We start from the raw sequence: 26,268 nt of genomic DNA on the forward strand, positions 1-26,268 counted from the left end.
ACTTCGGGAGGCCAAGGGAGAGGATCACTTGAGCCTAGGAGGTCGAGGCTTCAGTGAGCTATGTTCACATCACTGCGTTAGACCCTGTCTCAAAAAAAGAGAGATAGAGAGAAAGACAGAAAGGAAGGAAAGACAGAGACAAAGAAAAAGAAAATGAGAGAAAAAGAAAGACAGGAAGAGGGAGAGAGGTAGGGAGGGAGAAAGAGAAAACGGGATACCTTATTAGACTCCACTGAAGAGGAAATTGAAAAGTTTGTCAGCCAGGCACAGTGGCTCACGCCTGCAATCCCAGCACTTTGGGAGGCCCAGGCGGCGGATCACGAGGTCTGGAGTTCAAGACCAGCCTGGCCAACATGGTAAAACCCCGTCTCTACTAAAAATACAAAAATTAGCCGGGCGTGGTGGCAAGTGCCTATGGTTCCAGCTACTCAGGAGGCTGAGGTGGAAGAATCGCTTGAACCCAGAGGGCAGAGGTTGCAGTGAACCAAGATCAGGCCAGTGCACTCCAGCCTGGGCCACAGAGTGAGACTGTGTCTAAAAAATAGAAAAAAGAAAGAAAAGTTTGTCACAAGCCCTAAGTTACGCAGATCTAACAGAGAATTGCTAGATCAGAGAATGCAAAGTAACCTACTGCATTTAACCCTTCAGTCTTTGGCCTCTATAGGCCATTAAGTCATTAAGTCAAATAGTGCTGGGAATTGTTCTTGACTGAAGAATATAATGGTCAAAAAGGACAGGCACAGTTGTGTTTCCCCTCTGAACTTACACTTTAATGGGGGAGATAGACAATAAGCAAGTAAAAGTAATTGAACAAGGCAATTGTAAATACCACCCTCAGTGAGCTCTTGAAAGACAAATTCTTTCACCTACATTCCACAGATAAATAGGTGAATGTTTGTGCCTTGATAAATGCATAAAGGTGACTGACTTTTGAGGTCCACTGGGCTTTTGTTTGATATTTACCACTAGTGAATTTTCAAACCTCCAGATCTCTTAGAACTTCTAAATATGTTTTTTTTTTCTTTTAGTTTGCAGAGAACACATCTTAGAAGATGAAAAACCTGAATCTATCAGTGACACTGCTGACTTGGCCCTACCTCCTGAAATGCCGATTTTGATTGATTTCCATGCTCTGAAAGACATCCTTGGACCCCCGATGTATGAAATGGAGGTGATCAATTTTTTTAATTTTTGCTCCAGTAAAAGGAACACTTAATTGAGGCCCCAGTGCCATGGGGCCTGGGCAGGAGGCTGCCCTTTGGGGAAGGAAAAGCCTTATTTGACCTTTTTGGGGTACAGGTTGTTGGTGTGGTTGTACTTGCGGCAGTTGACAGCACGGGGGCGTAGGCGAGCACATCACTTCCTCTTGTCGAAGTTGTATTTCTGGACCAGCTGGCAGAGGGAAGGCTCCATGATGCCACCTCGCAGGCATAGCATCAGGTGCAGGGTGGACTCTTTCTGAATGTTGCAGTCTAAGAGAGTGTGGCCATCCTCCAGCTGTTTGCTCTCAAATATCAGACACTGCTGGTCAGGTAGGATGCCTTAGTTGTCTCGGATATTGGCTTTGACATTTGCAGTGGTGTCCCTGGGCTCGACCTCAAGGGCAGTGGTCTTGCCTGTGAGGGTCTTCACAAAAATCCACATCTCCGCATCTGCGGCTTTGCCATTCTCGCTGCATTCTCATTTTTTTGTTGGTACCCACTGGTTTACTCAGGTGGTTGCTTAACAGAGAAATAGAATTGGGTGTTTCCAGAGGCTGAATTTTGCCTTAAGATGGAAATGTTTTTTTCTGTATGGTATTGCGTTTTAGTGCTTAATGTGATAATATGACTGTTGCTGGGAGCCAGAGATCCCAGCCATATCCTCTTTTAGAACCCCAGTCTCATTTTATTCTCCACCATTCAGTTCCGTTTTAAGAACAATGCCTCTGACTCTTCTCCTTAGAAAAATTCCATATTCCTATGTGGACTTTAATGAGGGATTTCTTTGAGCTATCAAGGGCTTGAGGGAAGAGGCGGGGAATCAACCTGATACAGATCTAAAAACAGGAGCATAGCTTAGCTTCAGACTATGCTGGTGCAGACCCAGATGACATCTTTCAGGAACCTGTTGTTCCATTGTTAATAGTTCCTTTAGGGTTAAGCCCACATGCAGGTCTAGCCCTATTTTCATCTTTCTCTCCTAACTATACCTCATAGCAGAAGGCCTGGGCACCAAGACTGAGTTGAGGCAGCTGATAGAAATAGGTGGCATTATGAAATAATTTATAGGGTGCTTAGATGAGCTTTCATAGGTTGGTTACTATAAAAATGTTTGTATTACACTACTGCATTTAGCTTTATCATCACCTCCTTATCAGTTTAAGAATATTTTCAGAAAATAAATCTGATAAATTATACAGAAGATAATCTCTCTAACATTTGAAATCATTACCAGCAGATACAGTTTTCCTCAAGTTCTTACAACCCAGGAGATGAGAAATAGCCCCCAGGCCCATCTTGTTTATCCATTTAAACTCTAATCTGGTCATTAAAGCTAATGAGCCTCTCTACAGAGCTCTCAGTTACAAGAATAGAACTTGTTTACTCTTGACAGTAAATCTGGACTTGAACAAGAGAATCAGAAGCATTGTTTTGATTATTTGAATTCTTAAGATATCATGGATTTGAATTTTGAAGTGTTGGAAGAATTTGAGCAGAACATTATTGGTTGAGAAAAGTGAACAAAACTTGGTTTCTTTTTCTGGGAGAATCCAGTGACTTTGTGAGTGAAGATGCAAATACGTTTTGACTATTGCATGGCCGATGGCTTTTTTCTTTACACTTTCCAGAAACATACATTCCAACAGTTATTTGAGGATTTAAACTAGAGCAACAAATAAAAGATTAATGCATGTCTTTGTTGTATATGTCCCTCTCTCGAAGCCATTTCTGCTGATGTTAAGTTTGGAAGCATCGCTGACATTCCTGGAACATTTGCAAAGAAAGAGCGAAGAGAACAGAAATGAGAAATTTTGTCAACACTGCTTATCAGCTCTCTTTGTTAGTATAGGAGAGCCTTATTTTCCTTGTAGTATGTGAGCTTCATTTAAGAACACTTTTACCAACGTGAGTCTGCAGAAAGACTCCAGTAGCCATTTTGTCTTTTATGAACAGCATCTTTGAATGGAAGATGTGATGTCTGAGTGTTGGGAACATTTTGTTCTTTTTTTTTATACTTGAACGTGAGAACTTACCCTGTAGCCTGGAGTTTGTCTCTACCTATAGTGGTCTAATGACCACCAGCCCCAAATTACTTAACTACACAGCCTACCTCTGCTTTTGCATCTGTAAAATTAAGATTTATGCAACATTTCTTTCTTGTCCATGAGTGCCATCACTGTGTTAGGAGTCTTCCATTTTATATATAGGGGAAAATTTTAAGAGATTAAATGAATAGTACAAATTCACATAAGGTGCAGTTGGTAGAGTTGGGATTCAGACTCCAATCAGCTTATTCTAAGTCCATTACCCTTTCTACTCTTGTACAGTAACCTGTCAGGCCAAGATAATCCCTGCCCTTGGCTGCTAAAAGAGAATGACAGTTATTGATGTATTGGAGTTTTTTAAAAAGGCATCTGCCCTACATCAGATGCTCATTTATATTCTTACCAACTCTCGTGCTCTGTTTTGCAATGGGAGAGGCTGGGCTCAATTTCCTGACCACTCCCATTTTTTATCTGTTAGATATCAGGCACTGTGCAAGGCCCTCCACAAGTGATCATTTAATCCTTACTCATGGTTGTCTTTCCAGTAACAATTGACAGAGAAGACACAACTTATGCCAGAAATGAGATTTGGTTCTGGACCTGACCCACTCCAAACCTAGTGCTCCATTTATCACTGTAGAAAAATAGCACAGGCAGCCCGAGCAGGGCCTCTGTTCTTTGTAGAAAGCTCGTAAGTGGCCAGTCTTACTTCTTTACTTTGTGCTTTCCTAGGCAAAGAATCTGAAGAGAGAGGTTAAACTGGGAATATTGGAATACATGTCGAGATGTTCCCAAAATGTTATAAGATACCTTTCATTTGTTTGTTTTTTACTTTTTATTTTTTGAGATGGGGTCTCACTCTGTCACCTGGGTTGGAATGCAGTGGCGTGATCATAGCTTACTGCAACCTCCACCTCCTGGGCTCAAGCTGTTCTTCCACCTCAGTTTCCTGAGTAGCCGAGACCACAGGCATATGCTACCATACCTAGCTAATTTTTCTGTATTTTTTGTAGAGATAGGATTTCACCATGTTGCCCCAGGCTGGTCTCAAACTCCTGAGCTCAAGCCATCCATCTGCCTCAGCCTCCCAGAGTGCTGGAATTACAGGCGTGAGCCACCACACCCAGCTGATACCTTTTTTTGTCTAAATGTGTTTTCTTCCTTAAGGTAAAAGTCTAGTGTCTGTGGCTTCTTCCAGAAAGAGTTTCATGTATTTAATAAATGCCTATTAAGGACCTAACATGTGCTACTGATAACATAGTAGTAAACAGGTAAGGTATGACGTCTGCCTTCATAGATCCTACTTTAATGCAGGAAAAAGTAGACAAGTAAACAAATAATCACAAATGGAAGTTAATGCTATAGAGAAAACAAACGGTGATACTGAGGTAAACGGTAACTACTCTAGCTGTATCTGAGGTCTGCTTTAGAGGGAGAAGTAGACACGCTGATGGGTAACATTAGGGAATGAAGGAAACAGTTGTCAAAAGGGACTTACAGGTTTCTAGCCAGAGTCACAGGGTATGTGTGTAGTAGCGCCGTTTACTGAGCTAGGGAAGACTGGGGGAGGGAGATGGGGAGGGAGTGTTGCAAAGAAGACCGAGAGCTTTTTTGAACACGTTAAGGTTGAAATATCTAGGCTTGGCACAGTGGCTCACACCTGTAATCCCAACACTTTGGGAGGCTGAGGCAGGTGGTCTGCTTGAGTGCAGGAGTTCAAGACCAGCCAGGATGACACAGCAAAATCCCTTCTCTACAAAAAATACAAAAATTAGCTGGGCATGGTGGTTTATGCCTGTAATCACAACGAGGTGGGAGGATCACTTGTGCCTGGGAGATGGAGGTTGCAGTGAACTGAGATCATGCCACTACACTCCAGCCTGCAGTCAGCCAAGATCACACCACTGCACTCCAACCTGGGAGACAGAACAAGACCCTGTCTCAAAAAAAGAAAAAAGTTTGAAATATCTGCGATGCATAGGAGTAGAGACATTTAGACATTCAGATCTGTTGCCCAAGGAGAGACCCAAGATGGAATCATAGACGATAGAGTTGTCAGAAAATAGAGGATATTTAGAGCCCCCAAAATTGAGGCTTTGATATCACCTAAGAAAAAAGGATACATAATAAAGAGCAGGTAGTCTAGAAGCAAGCCCTGAAGAACAACATTATTTAGGGATCATATAAAGAGAAGAGGAGCCAACAAAGAAGTCAGGAAAAACAAAAAGGGACTGGGAAGGAACAAGCCATTGGGGAAGAGGAAAACAAGGATGCTGTGCTGCCATAGAGACAGGAGAATATTTTAGGAAAGAGAGGACATCAAAATGTGTTTACTATTTGAGAGATCAAAGAAGATAAAGGACAGAAGTAATGTGTATTGGATTTGATGGCATGAAGGCTGTTGGTGACCTTGAAAGAGAGATTTCACAAGGAAGGAGTGGTAGATATTGGAGTATGTTGGAGTGGATGGTAGATATTGGAGTATGTTGAAGAGAGAATGGGGGGGCAAGGAAGTAGAATTAGTATGTAGGCAGCTCTTTACAAGTTTGTGAACAATTGCAGAGAAATGAGACAGCTAGAAGAGAATATGGCTGTCAAAGGGAGAATGTTTTCAAAGTAGTCGCCGCTGCTAAGAGTAATCCAGTAGAGAGTACAGGACTGATGTTGAAGGACAGAGCAGTGGTACCATAGAAACGAAGTCTCCAGGAAAGTGAGAGAGGGTGGGATCCAAAGCACGAGGGAGGAAATGCCTTGTGATGAGAGAAGGGATACTTTTTTTCAGGGTATTATGAAGAAAGGGACAAGAATATTGAGTTATTTATAAGGAAAATATTATAATGCTGGACCAAAGGTATGGAACTCCACAAGAGAGGCGTGAAACTAGGGCAGAGCTGCTATATGATAGGAACGTGCTGGAGTTCATGGCTTGAGTACAGGCGAGTAGAAGGATAAGAAATGATGGTCAGGGGTTTCAGAGGTAGTATGGTTTCTGTTGGTGCTAAGTACCTGGAAGAGGGTGGCTGAGTTCAGGAAGCATTTAAAGAACTGAGAAGCCAGATTCTACATGAGCATCATGTCTTCACTGAGGACACCCAGGGTGATAGCAGGGGCTGGGGCAGAGAGGAAGAGCAGAGTCTAGAGTCTTCCTGAATGTTGGAGACAGTGAGGACAGAGTCAGGAGGGTAACGCCAGCCAAATTTTGTACATATTTAATAACCTTATACCACTGCTTACTTTTACTTTCATCCAAGATAAATCTACAAAAAGTATTAATGTCAAAAAATGTTACTGACCTAGCAAACTGGCAGTTGGGAAGAAAGGCAAGAAGGCACACTTTTATTAATGAATAAGATCTCTTTAGAATTCTCTAAACAGGTTGAAAAATGGTGTATTAGTTCATTCTTGCATTCCTGTAAGGAATACCTGAGACCATGCACAGTGGCTCACGCCTGTAATCACCTTGGGAGGCCAAGGTGGATGGATTGCTTGAACCCAGGAGTTTGAGACCAGCCTGGGCAGCAAACTGAGACCTGGTCTCTACAGAAAATCACCCGGGAGGCTGAGGTGAGAGGATCACCTGAGCCCAGAAGGTTGAGGCTGCAGTGAGCTATGATCACACCATTGCACTCCAGCCTGGATGACTGAGTGAAGACTCTGTCTCAACAAAAAAAACAACAAAAAAACCTACCTGAGACTGGCTAATTTATAAAGAAAAGAGGTTTAATTAGCTCACAGTTCTGCAGGCTCTGCAGGAAGCATAGCTCTAGCATCAGCTTCTGTGGATGCCTCAGGAAACTTAAAGTCTTGGCAGAAAGTGACGGGGGAACAGGCATATCACGTGGCCAGAGCAGGAGCAAGAGTGCTGGAGTGGAGGTGCCACACACTTTTCAACAACCGCCTCCCACTAGAACTCACTATTGCGAGGACAGTACCAAGGGGATGGTGCTAAACCATTCATGAGAAATTTGCCCCCACGATCCAACACCCCCCACCAGGCCCCACTTCCAACACTGGAGATTATAGTTCAACATAAGATTTGATGGGGACACAGATCCAAACCATGTCAAATGGGTTCCAGGAACTTAGTCTAGATTTCAAATCTAGGAACAGTATCATAGAGATACTCAGAGAGTATCAACACATACAAAGTTTCAAAACACATAAAGTTTCCTACAGAACAAGATTAAGTGCATGTTTTAAAAATAAAATAAAGATTACTACAATAAAAAAAGGTGGAAGGAGCAGGAGTGGGTGCAGGTGTCCCCAGGAAGCCTAGGTGTGGCTCACACTGCTTGTGCTATCATGGTGAGACTCAGAACTGCCCCATATCCAAGGAAGGGCCACGCGAGTAGGTGAGCTTGAGCACCTGCTCAGTTGCTGGCTGTGCCCTTTTACTCTTTTCCTGGGAGACAGAATCCCGAGTGTTCTGCTCAGGGAGCTTGCATGGAAAGAATAGGTCACTACAGGAAATCAGGCTGTTTTTAGGGAAAGGAATGGACACACAAAGGGACAGATGACCAGTATACCTGGTTGGGGACAGGATTCTGTCATTTGATTACTCTTGACTCTTTCATGTTTTCAGGTAGTCCCCCACCTCATATAAAAGCCTCAATGTTAGCTTCTGACTGTGCTGTGTGAAAAGCCCTTGTCTAAAGGTTATTGCCCTGAGAAAATAATAAAAGGAACAAGAGGATGGACATGAAAACATTTTAAAGCCTCCTGAATAGAATTCATCCAGAGGCAAATTCCAGGAGATTCTATCATCATACTTGCCTTTCAAGCAAACAAAATCAGTTGCTAGAACTGAGAAAGAGTATAAACACCAACTAAATGCCTCAAAAAATAATGGTAGTAAATTACTTCTCTGTCCCTCTGTATAAACCTGCTGTGCCACCGGTTAAAGGCAGTACTGATGCTGCATATTCAGTCTGGTCCAAGGCCCTGGCAGGAATCCGTTGTGCCAAGAAAAGGCCCTACCAGAAGGATCAGAGAGCAGCTGGTTCTCAGCAATGCAAGTGTCAGGCCAGGCTGGGGCTGCTTAATGCTGCTTAGGAGATGACAGTGGTGGACCCCAGCACCTCTCCAAGGGATGTAGAATCCTCTCTTTCCTTCTTTGAATGCTACTGAAACAAATCTACAACTAGAAAAATATTCATGAATTCAAGGCTTGGGATCTCAGTACTAAGACTTTAAAGAGCTTGCCAGATGGATGGCTTCTGTGGTGACAGCCAAGGCAGGAGCATTCAGAGTGCTCTATGAGCTAGAAAAGAAACCAGTCGATGGTGAGAACACCACTACAGAGCAACCTGCACGCCACAGCAATTCGATAGCTCAGGTTCTGTGTCGCTCGTGGCACCGTGCTTACAAAATTCTTCATATCTCCATTCCTTGGCATCTGCTGGCCCTTCTCTGCCTAGCACACTCCTCATATTTTAAGACTCAGCCTCTCCTGTGACACCTGGGCCTTCTCTTCAGACAGGGAGGGACCCTTGCCTCTTCAGGTCTCCAGTGGATAAAAGCATCTCATAGATAGCTTGTTGCTCCCCAGACTGGAGTGTGATTGCTCCTGTGTGTGATGCCCTTACGTAGCCTCTCAGTGCTGGGAGGTATTCATGTTTATGTCCCTGTGGCCTGTAACAGAGTCTGTATCAGGATGCTTGGTAAAGGATTGTTGAATGAATGGAAAATCTGGGTCCCTCCGATGGGTCTGTATGCATTGGTCTAGGCTTGGAAGGGTCACAAAGAGTTGTGCATACTTAAGATTTCAATCAAATATCACTATTTTTAGTCAATTGAGAGGGAAGAGTAGTGTGAAATTGGCAATGATTAGATACTCCAAATGCTCTTTAAACACTAATAGCATTGACGTATTAAGAATGCAGTCATACATTAGAAGACACATTCTATTATTAGGTTTTTACTTAAATATTTTAAATAATTCCTTAATCTTTATATTTACCTTATTGATAGAATTATTTTAGAAGAGATTGGTCATTTCATGGAACAAGATTTATTAGACATAGAAGGAAACTGAATCGTAACAATTGTACAGATGGGAAATTGAGCAACAAAAATGACCTTGAGATACCCACATTCCACTTTGGCATCTAGTGGGAAAAACATTCCAGACTTCAAGCCTAGGCCTGTCTTGGCTCATGTAACTGATGACTCCACAAACCAGTCATGGGGATAGAAGCTGATAGGAAAGTACTGGTGGATGAACATCATATTGAAATTATGTTGAGTCAAGTATTTGCTATAAAACACAAATTGTTTTGTGTAAAGGGGTTAAGATGCTGGAAAACCGTGTCTGCATTCAAGAGCAAAAAGCAGCATGTATCTTATCCTATATATTCCTATTTACTTGTACTTCATTGTTTCTGAAGGAGAAATACATGGAAGCCAGATGCTTGATTTAACTCAGTTAAATCAGTTAGTTTCAAAACACATGTCCTTAGAGAATATGGCTCCAAGTCCAAGAATTAAAGGTCCTTTGCTTCTTAGATAACTGCTGTTAGCCTTGATCAGAGATTCCAGGTTTGATAGTAACTTCAGTTCCCCTCCCCCGCCCCCGCCAATCGCACCCCATGTATGTTGATGTTAAGTTACACAGATTTGGCATTACTCCCATTTTCAGGTTAATATCAGAACATTTGTTATCAAGTCAGAATAGTAGTTGTGAGCCTAGATGCTCTAGGACTGGCCATATGTAGTTATCTACACCACCCACCCTTCCAATTAACAATTTACCAGTTGCTTCCACCCAAAGTACCAAGACTCTGCAGCAAATGGGGAATGTTGGGAACTGGCTTGGCTTCTTCGAGCAACATGGTAATCAGTAAGAATCTTGGCCAGGCATGGCGACTCATGCCTGCAATCCCAGAACTTTGTGAGGCCAAGGTGGGAAGATTGCTTGAAGCCAGGAGTTCAAGACCAGCCTGGGCAACATTGTGAAACCCCATCTCTACAAAAAAATTTTTAAATGAGCTGGATATGGTCATGGGTACCTGTAGTCCCAGCTACTTGGGATCTGATCTTCTCAGAGGGAAGCAGTTGCACTGAGTCAAGGTTGCGCCACTGTACTCCAGCCTGGGTGACAAAGTGAGACTCTGCCAGCCTGGGTGAACAGAGTGAGACTCTGTCTCAAAACAAACAACAACAACAATCTGGCTGGGTGCGGTCGCTCACCCCATAATCCCAACAATATGGGAGGGTGAAGCAGGTAATCACTTGAGGTCAGGAATTCAAGACCAGCCTGGCCAACATGGTGAAACCCCTCTCTACTACAAAGACAAAAATTAGCCAGGCATGGTGGTGCATGCCTGTAATCCCAACTATTTGGGAGGCTGAAGCAAGAGAATCGCTTGAATCGGGAAGCAGAGGTTACAGTGAGCTGAAATCATGCCTCTGCACTCCAGCCTGGGCCACAAAGCAAGACTCTGTCTCAAAAAAAAAAACAATCAACAACAAGCATCTTACTACTGCTTCTTCAGGGATACTTTTGGTACTGTTTTGACAAATGAATTTTGAGGATTCAAATATTATAAGAAAGGGGTTATTCTTGGTAGAGCTAACAAAATTGTACCAAATGACTTTTTGTGTTAAATTAAACAGGATTCAGTCATCCAGCCCTAGAAAGGAGACTGAACAATATCTAATTTGGGTGGCAAATTCCCACCCAAATTAGATGTGTCATTCAGGTGTAGAGAATTGATTTTATATTAGATAAAACAAACCTTGAGAACAGTTTTATAAATAACAATTTCACTATTTTCCTTAAGTACTACTCATCTCTTGCATATAGATCTTTTTCTTTTTTGAGATGGAGTTTCGCTCTTGTTACCCAGCCTGGAGTGCAATGGCGTGATCTCGGCTCACCGCAACCTCTGCCTCCTGGGTTCAGGCAATTCTCCCGCCTCAGCCTCCTGAGTAGCTGGGATTACAGGCACGCGCCACCATGCCCAGCTAATTTTTTGTATGTTTAGTAGAGATGGGGTTTCACCATGTTGACCAGGATGGTCTTGATCTCTTGACCTCGTGATCCACCTGCCTCGGCCTCCCAAAGTGCTGGGATTACAGGCTTGAGCCACCGCGCCCGGCCCGCATATAGATCTTTTGTATCTTTATCCATAAGTTAGTACAGAACAGGGCAAGTGGCAAAGCTCAAGAGAAGTGTGACGTGAGGTGCATGCTGGCAGCTCAGTGTTGCTGGAGTGTGGTCTCTCAAATCTTTAACCTGTCAAATGTAGTTAATTAGGATTACTTTTTTAAAATGTATATTTACTACTGAAAATAAGTGCTTGGCCAGGCGCAGTGGCCCACGCCTACAATCCCAGCACTTTGGGAGGCCGCATGCCTGTAATCCTAGCTACTTGGAGGCTGAGACAGGAGAATCACTTGAACCTGGGAGGCGGAGGTTGCAGTGGGCTGTGATTGTGCTATTGCACTCCAGCCTGGGCGACAGGGCGAGACTCTCAAAAAAAAAACAAAAAACGGAGAAAGAAGTACCCAACAGTTTCAATGGACGCCACACAATTTTGGAGTAAATTTTACAATCAGGATTTTCTTTTTTTTTTTTTTTTGAGATGGAGTTTCGCTCTTGTTACCCAGGCTGGAGTGCAATGGCATGATCTTAGCTCACCGCAACCTCCGCCTCCTGGGTTTAGGCAATTCTCCTGCCTCAGCCTCCTGAGTAGCTGGGATTACAGGCACGCGCCACAATGCCCAGCTAATTTTTTGTATGTTTAGTAGAGATGGGGTTTCACCATGTTGACCAAAATGGTCTCGATCTCTTGACCTCGTGATCCACCCGCTCAGCCTCCCAAAGTGCTGGGATTACAGGCTTGAGCCACCGCACCTGGCCTACAATCAGAATTTTCACTGCCCAACACCCTTAGAAAAAGAAGCAACCCAGCCCTGTATCCAGAAAATCAGGCTGTAGACTGCTGTTCCTTAGTGAGGTCACCTCTCAGTAGAAAAATGTTTGGATTAGTGCTTAGTTGGCCTGTGGTGTTCAGTTCCTCTAACATGAGTAACTTCTGTTGGATAGGAAATTTGAAGCTCAGAGGGTACAGTGAGAGTTAACATTGCTGATTTTCCACTGTTACTTTTTATGTTTTCATAACTTGGATGTGTTAGCCTATGGCCCATCACCTATGCTACTCATCTCAGGTGACAACATGTTCAATTTAAGATGGCAGACGGTACAGTGAACCTCTCATCCTACGGGAAAGAACCTAGGATGTTTATTATGTAGTATTGTATAGTCTCTGCAGCAATAACAGAAGCTGTGGAGAAGTAAAATCTAGAGTTTCTAATATAACTCTTCTTTTCAAATAAGTAAATAAGACACAGGATCTCACCATGTTGCCCAGGATGGTCTTGAACTCCTGGGCTGAAGCAGTCCTCCCGCCTCAGCCTCCCAAAGTGCTGGGATTACAGGCATGAGCCATCGTGCTTGGCCAGGCTCACTCTTCTTAAAGGTCTGAAGTATATATAAATATGCAGCCCAGTAGACTGAGTGCAGTGGCTCATGCCTGTAATCCTCTCACTTCGGGAGGCTGTGGCAGGCAGATCACTTGAGGTCAGGAGTTTGAGACCAGCTTGGCCAACATGGCGAGACCACATCTCTACAAAAAATACAAAAATTAGCTGGACATGGTGGCCTGTACGCACCTGTAGTACCAGCTACTTGGGAGGCAGAGGCAGGAGAATCACCTGAAGCCAGGAGACAGCAGTTATAGTGAGGCGAAGTCGCGTCACTGCACTCCAGCCTAGGCAATGGAGTGAGACTCTGATACATATATCAGCCTAATAAAGATACTTAGATAAAACTATTAGGTGTATTCCTTAAAAACTAGGGCATGTGTAAGTAGCCCTAGTTTATAAAAAACAAAGTTGTTTACATATATTTTAAGGCAAAATTGCTTCTGATAATTGTCAAAGAGGAAGTTTAGGTCTGTCTTTTGGCAGAAAGCCAGAGAGTAAGTGCTGAATATGACTCAGAATTATATTAGGTAACAAGAACTTTGAGGTAAATGGCTTAAGTCTTCTATGGAATAAGCAGACTCTTGCAGTCACCTGAAAATATTTTGACATTTGCCAGCCCGACTCTGATCATTTTTCCTCTTTCTTTCAAGGTATCTCAGCGTTTGAGTCAGCCAGGAGTGGCAATAGGTTTGGCTTGGACTCCCTTAGGTGGAGAAATCATGTTCGTGGAGGCGAGTCGAATGGATGGTGAGGGCCAGTTAACTCTGACCGGCCAGCTCGGGGACGTGATGAAGGAGTCTGCTCACCTCGCTATCAGCTGGCTCCGCAGCAATGCAAAGAAGTACCAGCTGACCAACGGTAGGGGCCTGTACCCGGCCAGGCAGGCAAGACCCAGGAGGCGGCTCCATTCAATGGCAGAGACTGGCATGCGCTCTAGACTGTCAGTTACGCATCTAGCAAAGTACACACCTTTGCTTTTGAACCCCTGTGGAAATTCTAGTCCCCATTTCAGGACTATTTGGCTAGTGCTGGAACTCAAAACTAATTCAAAAGGTTTATTTTGTTTTAATCTGACTTAGAGTAGAATGGAACTCTTCTAGATCCTCACTCAAATTGTACTGTCCACTAATATTTTGAAGGATTCATTTACCCAAAACATGCATTTTTGTGATTTTTTTTTTTTTTAGGATAAAAAGAAAATAGGTTTAGTTTTTCTGCATTAAAGTCCTTTTTTCCTTTTTAAAGCTTTTGGAAGTTTTGATCTTCTTGACAACACAGACATCCATCTGCACTTCCCAGCTGGAGCTGTCACAAAAGATGGACCATCTGCTGGAGTTACCATAGTAACCTGTCTCGCCTCACTTTTTAGTGGGCGGCTGGTGCGTTCAGATGTGGCCATGACTGGAGAAATTACACTGAGAGGTCTTGTTCTTCCAGTAAGTATGAAAAAAACCAATTTATATGGTTTTTATTTTTATTTACTTTTTTAAAATTAATACTATTTTTAAACTTAAATAGGGGTTTGCCTTCTGTCAAAACCTTGGTTTTAAGTATATGTTGAATTTTTATACCTGTAACTAATTCATATTTTGAAATTTTGATCAAATAAAAGACAATTTTTTGTTTTCCCTTCTCTCTTTTTTTTTTAAAATATGTCTCACTATGTTTTCCAGGCTGGAGTGCAGTGGTGTGATTGTAGCTCACTATAGTCTCTAACTCCTGGGCTCAAGCGATCCTCCTGTCTGTCTCCCAAATAGCTGGGGCTATAGGAGCATGCCACCATGCTCAGCTAATTTTTTCTTATTTTGTGTATAATCAGGGTCTCTCTGTGCTGCCCAGGCTTGTCTCAAACTCCAGGCTTCGTGCAGTCCTCTTGTCTCCACCTCCCAAAGTGCTGGGATTACAGGCGTGAACCACCACACTCAGCCCACATTTTCCCTTCTAAGAAGACTTGCTAAGGGAAAAAAATATTAGTGTGGTCATCAGAAGTATCAGTAGTTCACATGAAGATTTGAGGCCTTGTTCGACTTGACAAATTGTTAAAGATATAGCACATGTGCAAAATAGGATAGTAGCTCTTTTTAAGCTTTAAGCTCAATTCTTAAATTTGAAGTTTCTTTGAGACCTCCTGTCCCCCTACAGAAACCTTTGCTAGTATAGAATGGAAACTGTAGCTGGGTGTGGTGGCTCACACCTGTAATCCCAGCACTTTGGGAGGCCGAGGCGGGTGGATCACAAGGTCAAGCGATCAAGACCATCCTGGTCAACTTGGTGAAACCCCATCTCTACTAAAAATACAAAAAATTAGCTGGGCATGGTGGCGTGTGCCTGTAATCCCAGCTACTCAGGAGGCTGAGGCAGGAGAATTGCTTGAACCCAGGAGGCGGAGGTTGCTATAAACCGAGATCGTGCCATTGCACTCCAGTCTGGGTAACAAGAGCAAAACTCCGTCTCAAAAAAAAAAAAGAATGGAAACTGTAATAAAGATTAACCATATATAATGGCTGTATTTTGAAAAGATTCTATACATGTGGACTCTTGAGGCTCCAGAACATATTCTAAACCGCTTATAAAAATATTGTTTTAAAATGGACAGAACTTGAGAGATTAAAGTTATTAGTTGCCAGTATTAGTCTACAACAGACTAATTAGACTACATTTTAGTCCACAACAAAATTTTGGCAGTTTCATAGCAAGGTTAGGCAAAAAAAAAAGAAATAGTCTTTTATTTTTTATGAGATGGAGTCTTGCTCTTGCCCAGGCTGGAGTACAGTGGCATGATCTTGGCCCACTGCAACCTCTGTCTCCCAAGTTGAAGTGATTCTCCTGCCTCAGTATCTGAGGTAGCTGGGATTACAAGCATGCACCCACCACCATGCCCGGATAATTTTTTGTATTTTTAGTAGAGACGGGGTTTCACCATGTTGGCCAGGCTGGTCTCAAACTCCTGACCTCAAACTCCACCTGCCTCAGCCTCCCAAAGTGCTGGGATTATAGGTGTGAGCCACCGCACCCAGCTGAAAAATAATCTTTTTTTTTTTTTTCTAAGAAAGTCCTTATTTTATGAAGTAATATAAAGTGAAAGTAGATCATAGAATAGTCCATTAAGATCACTACAAATGCTCTCAGTTTCCTGTAAAAATGTAATTCAGCCACAAAGTCAGAAAGTCACATTCTGACCTCTATTACATATTTGTAGATCTATACTCAAAAGGAATGGGTGACCTCTTTTTTTTCACCTTTCCCAGGAACTCTTGCATTTCAGATGGCATAGGGGTTTACACTAGCTGTGCTACTAAAAGGAAATGGGCAGGTGCTTATTGACCATAAACTTTCCTTCAGTGTCCTGATTCAAGATGGTAGCCTAAGCAAGGAATAAAAGGGAATAAATTCTAACACCCCAAAAGGAGTGGGGTCATCAGCTGACAGTTCAAACAGTTTCTGGGAAGATGAAAGTGTCCTGGCTGATGAAACAGAATTGGAGGTAGCGACAGTCTTCCCAGCAGAAGAAATCTGGGATAAGTGCTGGTGGGTCAGAGCCAGAAGGTGCATACCAAGAGAGCAGGAATGGGGTGTGAAATGGAAACATCTGGGAGTTTATTAAAAATCTCCATAGAACAGATGGATTTTCTACTTGGTCCTCTCAGAGCAAATTGTAGCCCAAGTAAAGGTTTCCGCAGCGACAGCAGAGGAGAGCCACAGTGGCCTGTAGTACGCCTCAGCCCCAGACTGTTACCAGAGGCAGGACAGAAAGCAGCAGCACTTGAAAGAAAGGCTTGCCAAGGCTGGGCAAAACCTCCTTCGATTCCTTGACATATACAGGTAAAAAAAAGAAAAAAAGCTCCTTCTAGAACAGAGGACAAGACGGAGCTTTGAGATTTAAAAGTGGTCAAAGAATTATTCAGGAAAAAACTGTAGTGAAAAACAGTTTTTTCCAACAATTGTTAGAACTCTAACATCTAAAAGGAGTTCTAACAAACAGGAAAATGGAATGGAACAAATTATCCAAGAAATAATTGAACATTTCCTAGAAGTTAAGGTATCTTCAGATTGAAAGGACCATTACTAACCAGGAAAAACATTTCATCTTCTTGACTTATCACTGAAGGTAAAGCAGCCTCATCACTGACACTGGATGTGCAATACCTTCAAAACTGTAAGGGGAAATGGGCCGAGTATGGTGGCTCACACCTGTAATCTCAGAACTTTAGAAGGCTAAGCAGGAGGATAGCTTGAGTCTGGGAGTTCAAGACCAGCCTGGGAAATACAGTAAGACTTCATCTCTACAAAAAATTGTTTTAAAAATAGTAATGAGGCTGGGTGTGGTGGCTCATGCCTGTAATCCCAACACTTTGGGAGGCTGAGGTGGGCAGATCACTTGAGGTCAGGAGTTTGAGACCAGCCTGACCAACATGATAAAACCCTGTCTCTACTAAAAATACAAAAAATTAGCCAGATGTGGTGCCACATGCCTGTAATCCCAGCTACTCGGGATGCTGAGGCAGGAGAATCACTTGAATCTGGGAGGCGGAAGTTGCCATGAGCCAAGATCGTGCCAGCCTGGGCAACAGAGCAAGATTATCTCAAAAGAAAAAGGTAACAAAAACTGTAAGAGGACATGATTTGAAATCCAGTCTTGTATACATAACCTTACTATTAGTCAAGTGTGAAAGTAAAATATTTTCAAACATGCAAGGAATCCGTTCATCTTACACTCTTTTAAAGAAGGTACTTTGAAGGTATACTTCAGCAGCATGAACAAGAAAACCTTGAAAGACGATGCCAGTGGGGCAGGAAGGCCTGGAGCAGCCAGCCTTGATTGGAGCAGATGTTTAGAGGGCTCCGGAAGAGGCTTGTGGATGCTGGGTGCTGTGATTGAGAGCAGTATTTGTGCAATTTGAGCAATTGCTGCGCAACACATTACCCCAAAGCAAGAATACTTCATACTCTCCAAGTTCCTTTGGGCCAGGAATTCAGGAGAGGCTGAGCTGGGTTCCTCTGATGCAGTCTTTCGGCTTACAGTCTAGGTTCCAGCCAGGCTGCAGTCACCTGAAGGCTGACAGGCTGGAGGAGCTGCTTCCATGTTGATTCATGTAACTGGCAAATTGGTCCTGGTTGGTGGCAGGAGGCCCTAGTTCCTTACCTGATGGGCCTTCCCATAGGCTGCTTGAGTGACTCAGACATGATGACTCACCACCTCCAGGACAGGTGATCAAGAGATCCAGACAGCAGCTCTTATTTTGTATGACTCAGCCATGGAGATCATACAGCATCACTCCCACCACACTGTTTCTTACCAAGTCACAAAGCCTGGCCCACATTCAAGCAGGGGACCATTATAGACATGTTTTAAAGCCACCATAGGAGCCTATTTTGGGGATATGTTTTCTTCATTAACCAGCACAGAGATTCTGACTTTAAAGCTGTAGAGACAGAAGTAGCCCCAGCATATAGCTAAGCTCTGCAGGAGCAGTGCTTATGGTCAGAATCATGTGCTGCTGCTTCAGACCAACCTTAAGACGGTTGTAATTCCACGTGGAATGCCAGTGTCTACTTTGACAGTATTTATAAAAAGACTCATTGACAGAAGTTACTCATACCTATCAACAATTTAGAATCCCCCCCATCAGTCTTTAATATAACACCAGTTGAAACATTACAAAAGTTTACTACTTATCAGCCTTTTTCCTGGCTTTCCTAGCTCATGCTGTAACAAAATGGAAGATGATCTGGACGTTTTAAAATAGTAGTGGTTGGCCGGGCGTGGTGGCTCAAGCCTGTAATCCCAGCACTTTGGGAGGCTGAGGCGGGTGGATCACGAGGTCAAGAGATCAAGACCATCCTGGTCAACATGGTGAAACCCTGTCTCTAGTAAAAATACAAAAAATTAGCTGGGCACGGTGGCACGTGCCTGTAATCCCAGCTTCTCAGGAAGCTGAGGCAGGAGGATTGCCTGAACCCAGGAGGCAGAGGTTGCAGTGAGCTGAGATCGCGCCATTGTACTCCAGCCTGGGTAACGAGCGAAACTCCGTCTCAAAAAAATAAAATAAAATAAATAGTAGTGGTTAAATTCAGTGAAAGAAAGGTAGATCTGAGTTTCTTTCAGATGGAGAGTGATCATTAACCCTAAGAACTGTTTTCTCTCCATACAGGTGGGCGGAATTAAAGACAAAGTGCTGGCCGCACACAGAGCAGGACTGAAGCAAGTCATTATTCCTCGGAGAAACGAAAAAGACCTTGAGGGAGTCCCGGGCAACGTACGACAGGATTTAAGTTTTGTCACAGCAAGCTGCCTGGATGAGGTTCTTAATGCAGCTTTTGATGGTGGCTTTACTGTCAAGCCCAGACCTGGTCTCTTAAATAGCAAACTGTAGGCCCATATCTCAACTTTTTAGAATTTTAAGTTATAAAGTGCTCAGACTTACTGCACAGTTGATTTTATTCACACCAATAGGGGTATGCAAGATGTCCCTGTTTCATAACAGGGACATAATCACAACAGTAATGAACCACAAGTAGTGGCTAGTGTTTAGTATAGAAATATACGGTGTTGATTGCCGGGCACGGTGGCTCACGCCTATAATCTCAGCACTTTGGGAGGCCGAGGCAGGTGGATCACGAGGTCAGGAGATCGGGACCATCCTGACCAACTTGGTGAAACCCTGTCTCAAAAACCAGATGTTGATTTAGTAAACTGATAAAAATCAAATTCTTGTCTCATTTTTAGTGGGGTCATTACTATCCCCGGAAAGGGACAGTATCGTGGTTCTCAGCAGTCTCCACAACAGAAGCATCTGTAGTACCTGAGAACGTGTTAGAAATGTACATTCCCAGGCCCCACAGCAGCCTGCTGGAATCAAGTCCTGGGAGGTCGGGACAGAGATCCATGTTTTAAGAAGCCTTCCAGGTGGTCCTGCTGCGTAGTCAAGTTCAGGAACCACTATATAGACCATTACTTAGTGGATTTACCTGCAGAATTTATTGGATCCTGAAACCAGTCACTTAGAACTGGGCAAAGATGAAAGTATAGCCAACTATTCTTGGGGAGATATATATTTCAAGTGGGCCGGGTGTGATGGCTCACACCTGGAATTTCAGCACTTTGGGAGGCCGAGGCAGGTGGATCGCTTGAGCCCAAGAGTTCAAGACCATCCTGGCCATTGGTGAAACTCCATCTCTACAAAAAATTAAAAATTATCCAGGCACGGTGGCACGTACCTGTAATTCCAGCTACTGGGGAAGCTGGGTAGAATCCCCTAAATCCAGGAGGCGGAGGTTGCAGTAAGCCAGGATCGCACCATTGCACTCCAGCCTGGCTGTGTCTCTAAAAGAAAGAAAAGAAAGTACTCAAGTGAACCCTACAATGAGGCCTACAATACCAATAGAGGCCCCTTCTTATGCTGAGGGAGGCAGCCCTCAGAACATGAGAATTTGTATCTGGCAGAGTGGCACGTGCTGGCACACCACACAGAAGCACCCTGGCCCTGGTTACCTGCAACCTCAGAAGAGTGCAGCTCCCAGAGGGAGGCAGCCATCCATTCTGGGATGATCCTAAACCTGGAATCCTGACTCCTGATTCTGTCACTTTGGGAGATCGAGGGAGTGGATCGCCTGAGCTCGGGAGTTCAAGACTAGCCTGGGAAACATGGCAAAACCCCATTTTTACAAAAAATACAAAAATTAGCTGGACATGGTGGCACCCTCCTGTAGTCCAGCTACCTGAGGCTGAGGTGGGAGGATCATGGAGGTCGGGGCTGCAGTGAGCCAAGATCACGCCACTGCACTCCAGCAGCCAGGGTGACAGAGTGAAGAACCTGTATCTTCTATTTCTTGCTTGCCTATACGGGTTCCCAAACCTGGTAGACTTCCATGCCCATGTGCTCCTACTGGGACTCAGTCCAGACTGTGTATGACTATGAAGTCAGGCTCTTCTGCCTACTGGCAAAAAAAACTACTTTTTGTATCTTAGTTTTCCTCATCCATGAAATCCAAGTAATAGTGGGTTGCTTGGATTACTAATTGTTACTGTGAAGATTAAGTTCAAATGCAATGTGAAATAATAGTAAGCAATTTCTAGTTATTATTCTAGCCAGTAATGAACTTTAGAATCTTACATTACACAATATAAGATATGTATATAAACACATTTTGGAATTTCCTGGATAAAAAGGAGGTCTAGGCCTGGCATGGTGGCTCATGCCTATAACCCCAGCCATTTGGGATATCAAGGCGAGTGGATCGCTTGAGCTCAGGAGTTCAAGACCAGCCTAGGCAACATGGCAAAACCCCATTTCTACAAAAAATAAATACAAAAATACAGGAGGGGCATGGTGGCACCCTCCTGTAGTCCAGCTACTTGAGGCTGAGGTGGGAGGATCAGGGAAGTTGGGGCTGCAGTGAGCCAAGATCATGCCAGTGCACTCCAGCAGCCAGGGTGATAGAGTGAAAACCTGTCTCAATAAAAATAAAAAGATTCAGCCAAAATACCGTGATAAAATAGGAGACCTGCTGATAAAATTTATCTGAATACATTCTGAGAGGAAAAGTCCAGACCTAGCACTAGTTACAGCAGTTGGAAAGAACATAAGGAAATACGCATTGACTCTCTTATCAACTACTGTAATTTTATCATTTCCATTATCATCTAACGGGACTAGAACAAATTGTGAATTCACTTTCAGCAACCAGAGGGAGCTCATCCACACCCACATCGCTCTGCCCTGTTCCACACAGCAGGGACAACAAAGGACATTTTTAATGTAAGTTGGCTTCTCAGTCTTCTTCCTTTAACCTGACACAGGCAGCCTTGAACTTGTTTGTAGCAACAAGAGGGCACTTGCTTTTACATGGCTTTTGAAAGGGGCCCATTGAGAAAATGATGCATTCTCTCTTTGCTGTGTATGGCATGGAACAACAGTATGACTATTGCACTAGCTTTGAGTTTTTTGGTTTTTTTTCAGGGTTTCAAGGTTGGTTGGTTGGTTGAAGTTTAAGCTCTTCCTTCCTTTTTCACCTGTTTTTTTTTAGAGGGGAGGTGGAGGGGGGCAAAATATAAAATTTACTATTTTAACTTTTTAAGCCTATAATTCAGGGGTATCAGTTACATTTGGTGTGGCCACTGTCTACATGCACTTTTTATCATCACAAACTGAAACTGTACCCACTTAAAGAGCTCCAGAGTCCACCCTCACCCCAGACTTTGGTAACCACTGTTACACTTTCTCTCTCTCTAAATTCGCCCTCATGAGTGGGATCAAACAAGAGTTGCCCTTTGTGTCTGGCATTCTTACTTACCAAGCCATGACTGTTTATCCATGTGGTAGCATGTACACCATTGTATGCATAGGCTGCATTTGGTTTATCCACTCATCTGCTGTTTCCTCCTCTTGGCTCTTATGAATAATCATGTGAACATGTCTGTATACACCTCTCTTGAGGTCCCTTCTTAGGTCCTTTAGGGATACATACACAGGAACAGAACTGCTAAATCAATATGCCAGGGTCTGAATATCCCGCCACTAAATTCGTGTTGAAAGCAATCACCAATGTGCTAGAGGTGGGGCTTTAGGGGGTGATTGTCATGAGAGCCCCACTCTCATTAATAGATATAGTGCCTTTATAAAGGGGCTCAAGGGAACTAATTGTCTCCTTTTTGCCCTTCCATCCCTTCCACCATATGAGGACACAGCAACAGGTCCCATCCTGGAAGCTCAGACTGGGCCCTCAATAGACACCAGTCTGCCAGCACCTTGACCTTGAACTTCTCAGCCTTCAGAACTATGAGAAATAAATTTCTGTTCTTTTTAAATTACCCAGTCCCAGGTATTTTGTTATAGTAACACAAATGACTAAGACAACAGTGTAATTCTGTTTTTTTTTTTGATAACTGCCAGACTCCCACTGCAGCTGCACCATTGGACATTCCCGCCAGCAATGTGCAAATGTTCCAGTTTCTCCACATCTTTGCCAACACTCATTTTCTGGGTTTTTGATGACAGCCCTCCAAATGGGTGTGACGTATTTTGATTCTGTGTCCCTAATGACTAGTGATGCTGAGCATCTTTTTCTAGCATTGATTTTTAATATGATGCCCAAAGACCACTTGTATCACAATAAGCTGGATTTTTTTTTTTTTTGAGACGGAGTTTCACTCTTGTTACCCAGGCTGGAGTGCAATGGCGCAATCTCGGCTCACTGCAACCTCCGCCTCCTGGGTTCAGGCGATTCTCCTGCCTCAGCCTCCTGAGTAGCTGGGATTACCAGCAAGCACCACCATGCCCAGCTAATTTTTTGTATTTTTAGTAGAGACGGGGTTTCACCATGTTGACCAGGATGGTCTCTATCTCTTGACCTCGTGATCCACCCACCTCGGCCTCCCAAAGTGCTGGGATTACAGGCGTGAGCCACCGCGCCCGGCCTGGATTTTATTTAAAATTAACTCACTTTTCACTTAATGTGGGAAAAAAAAAAAAAATTTAGAAATTTTAGTTCACTAGACCTAGGGATCTGTGTATTTTACCAGTATTTCACATGTTTTATGCATGGGATTTTAAAACTTTCCAAGTATTAATACTAAAGCTTTAGGTGCTTTGCCGATCAAGAAATTCTACACTGTCCACTGGAGGCATCTATGTTTTTATTTGGCTTTGCCCCTTTAGTAGTCCCTCTGAACCTCATCTCAAATCATACATCAGGAGCAGAGATCCTTACTTGCTTGGTGGCTACAAATGCAAATACAGTGAAGAATGTCATCTATGTGATTGTTCCTAAAATAGTTCACATCAGTTGAGAAATCCGTGGCCATAAAGTAACGTGATAGTGATGTCTACCACCATGAGCTTCCAGTTCTAGGCAAATGGTCCACATTTACAGTGACCAAAATCAACGACATGGTCAGGTAATTCACTGCTGAGGGCTTTGCATTTTCCTTTATGAACTACTGAAATGGAATCAACTTGACTATTATAAGGGACACTTTCTACAAAGAATGTTAGTTTTGCCAATTCCCTTTCCAAATCTAAAATTTATTTTAGCCAGGATTATTAGATGTAAACATCAAGTCGTTTTTGTTTTAGTGAACTACATGTTTAAACTCACATTATTTTGGCCAAAATGAGAAGTACTTCAGCTCCTATCCCCATGAAAATTGTATCCAGCAGCTTAAAAAAAAAAGACTACAGTCGGTCATTAACCAATTTGATGATTTATTGTGCAACACTAATGCTCGTTTGTTTTACTAACATTTGGTGGATCCCACAATGAAAACGGCACTAAAAAAAATGTAAGAGGAAGTAAGTATCAAAAGGTTCTGATCTGGCGAGTGGTCATTGAGATGTTTTAAAAGGTAACTAAAGGACTTCTAAAACAATTCTAGGAAAAGCTTTATTTGCCATAAAAATTCACTTCTTTGGAACACACTATAGTTTGTACTTAATGAACTAAAGAATATTCAATGTGTTTAACATTTTTTGGAACTTATAAAATATTTTGTATTAAATAATAAGTTCAACTCTAATACTGTCAGCACATTTCTAGGCAATACAAACTGTTTAGGCTAAATCCTCATCCTGACGTGTCAGTGCCAAATGACATGACTGTCAAAATACGACCCCCAAACCAGGTGTCCTTTCATTCCATTATTTATATCTGCAAACTTTTTATGCTTTTCAGAATTGAGAAAGGCCTAAGAAAATTACATCTATGATAATAAAATGTATCTGTCAAAGAAATTTCTTAGAGCTATATAAAGATAGGGAAAATGTTTGTTTCAGCAAGACACTGGGGTATCGTGCCAGGCATAAGCACTTCATAGCATATTTAGCCTTCCCCATTCCCTCACGCAGTGGACACCATACCCTTTTACGGAAGGACCAGGCAGAGACCATATTTAAATAAAAACTGGTAGATACAGGGTCAGAAGTCAACCCAGGCAGTTAGAATCCACAGCCCACAGTTGGCCACTAAATCTCAGTAGATGCTTGATGAGGAATTTTGTTTGGATAGTGCTATTTTTAGATAAATGTAAATTTCTTTTGGTAAATCCAGTTTAGGATCGTAAGCGGTAAAATGCCATATAATCCTCTGTGTTTTGAACATGCACACTGGATGAGTGGGGAGGGGAAGGACAAAGCTTCAAACTCCAGGACTCTGTAACACTCTATCCATACCTTTCATGTTTAACCTACACAAATGACCACGGTCCTGCGTGGTATTCACACACACTATTCACCCTATCGAGCTCCAATAGTACTTTTACATACATTCTAATGCAGCAGTCAGACTCACCGCCCAGGTATGCTGAATTTGACCTACTGTTTTCTTAATTGGATTACTTACGAATTCTTCAATCAGGAGTGTGAATGAAACAATTCCAACATCAGTAGAACCACTGCAGATGTTCCTGAATATGAAGAGCTTTTGGGGGTTGGAGGCAATACACTATTATTTTGGTGAGCCAAGCTATCTACAGCCACTTATGTATTTGAAGTCTGCAAAAACGTGGGTCTTGGAAAAAAAATCATACGTATTACAATAAAAATTACTGTCAAAGGAAAAACTGTTCCCCAACAAGTAACACACCAAACTGGCCCATGATTCAATAGGACAATTTCAAGTTTAAGGGCATAAAAGCAACAGAACGAAGTTTATGAGTGTCTCCCATACCTACCTCATGTACAACCTGAAAGAAGACACCACAAGAAATGGAGTAAGTCTTCATTGTAACAAGCATTATGCCTCGTAATCAAATGTGTAGTGGACCAAGAAATATGGCTATATTAGTGGCCTTATCTCTATAGGCCAAGAATATACTTAAATGCAAACAGTTAATACTAAGATGTCAAGTTAACTGTCAAACACAAAATGTACTACCTTAATTTGTTTAAATTAGTAAAACATGAGGTGAAAATGAAATGGAAAACTTCACACTGCTACTGGTGTCCTCTGGAACCTCTCCAGAAAGCAGTAATAAAGTATGTCAAAAATAATCTTAAGAATAAACAGAAAGCATAGAGGTATGTTCATGGGTTGTTTAAAAATAACCAGGGCTAGGTGCAGTGGCTCACACCTGTAATCCCTGCACTTTGGGAGGCCGAGGCGGGTGAATCACGAGGTCAGAAGTTCAAGACCAGCCTGGCCAACATGATGAAACCCCATCTCTACTAAAATTAGCCGGGGGTGGTGGTGCACACCTGTAGTCCCAGTTACTCGGGAGGCTGAGACAGTGGAACTGAACCCGGGAGACAGAGGTTGTAGTCAGCCGAGATGGCACCATTGCACTCCAGCCTGGCGACAGACCAAGACTCCATATAAAAAAATAACTTCCAGGTATCCAACAAGAACCCAGCTAAATTTAAGAGTGAATCCTCATAAATTTGAAAAGTTGTGTTTTTCAAGATCATTCAAGTGGTGAAACACTCAAATGATCATGTTGTATGGTGAAAGGGCTACATAATACATTAAAAAAATATATTTTTTTTGTCATAAAAATACTTTATTAGGCCAAACTACACACTATAAAAATGCTTTAAAAT

General features: G+C 42.8%; 1 protein-coding gene, 1 long non-coding RNA gene and 1 pseudogene across 6 annotated transcripts in view; 2 read left to right on the forward strand and 1 right to left on the reverse strand.

Moving 5' to 3' along the window:
- The window catches only part of LONP2 (lon peptidase 2, peroxisomal), a 141,045-nt gene that overhangs the window by 110,685 nt on the left and 4,092 nt on the right, over window positions 1–26,268 (forward strand). For 4 of the 5 annotated variants that reach the window (XM_008985826.5, XM_008985827.5, XM_008985828.4 and 1 more), the window contains 4 exons: window positions 1,029–1,171; window positions 13,387–13,594; window positions 13,982–14,172; window positions 18,889–19,445. In XM_008985826.5, the coding sequence (XP_008984074.1) occupies window positions 1,029–1,171; window positions 13,387–13,594; window positions 13,982–14,172; window positions 18,889–19,110 (764 nt within the window). In that variant the 3' untranslated portion in view covers window positions 19,111–19,445. Of the gene's footprint in view, window positions 1–1,028; window positions 1,172–13,386; window positions 13,595–13,981; window positions 14,173–18,888; window positions 19,446–24,022; window positions 24,057–26,268 lie in introns of those variants that run through there. The other variant, XM_035281945.3, reaches the window with a different exon arrangement.
- Window positions 1,138–1,779, reverse strand: LOC144580539 (ubiquitin-ribosomal protein eL40 fusion protein pseudogene; annotated as a pseudogene).
- Window positions 21,385–22,544, forward strand: LOC144580540 (uncharacterized). The gene is made up of 2 exons (XR_013530185.1): window positions 21,385–21,495; window positions 22,418–22,544. It is a non-coding gene; the product is annotated as an uncharacterized LOC144580540 (long non-coding RNA).

The sequence above is a fragment of the Callithrix jacchus genome, chromosome 20 (assembly GCF_049354715.1).
Source record: "Callithrix jacchus isolate 240 chromosome 20, calJac240_pri, whole genome shotgun sequence".
NCBI lineage: Eukaryota > Metazoa > Chordata > Mammalia > Primates > Cebidae > Callithrix > Callithrix jacchus.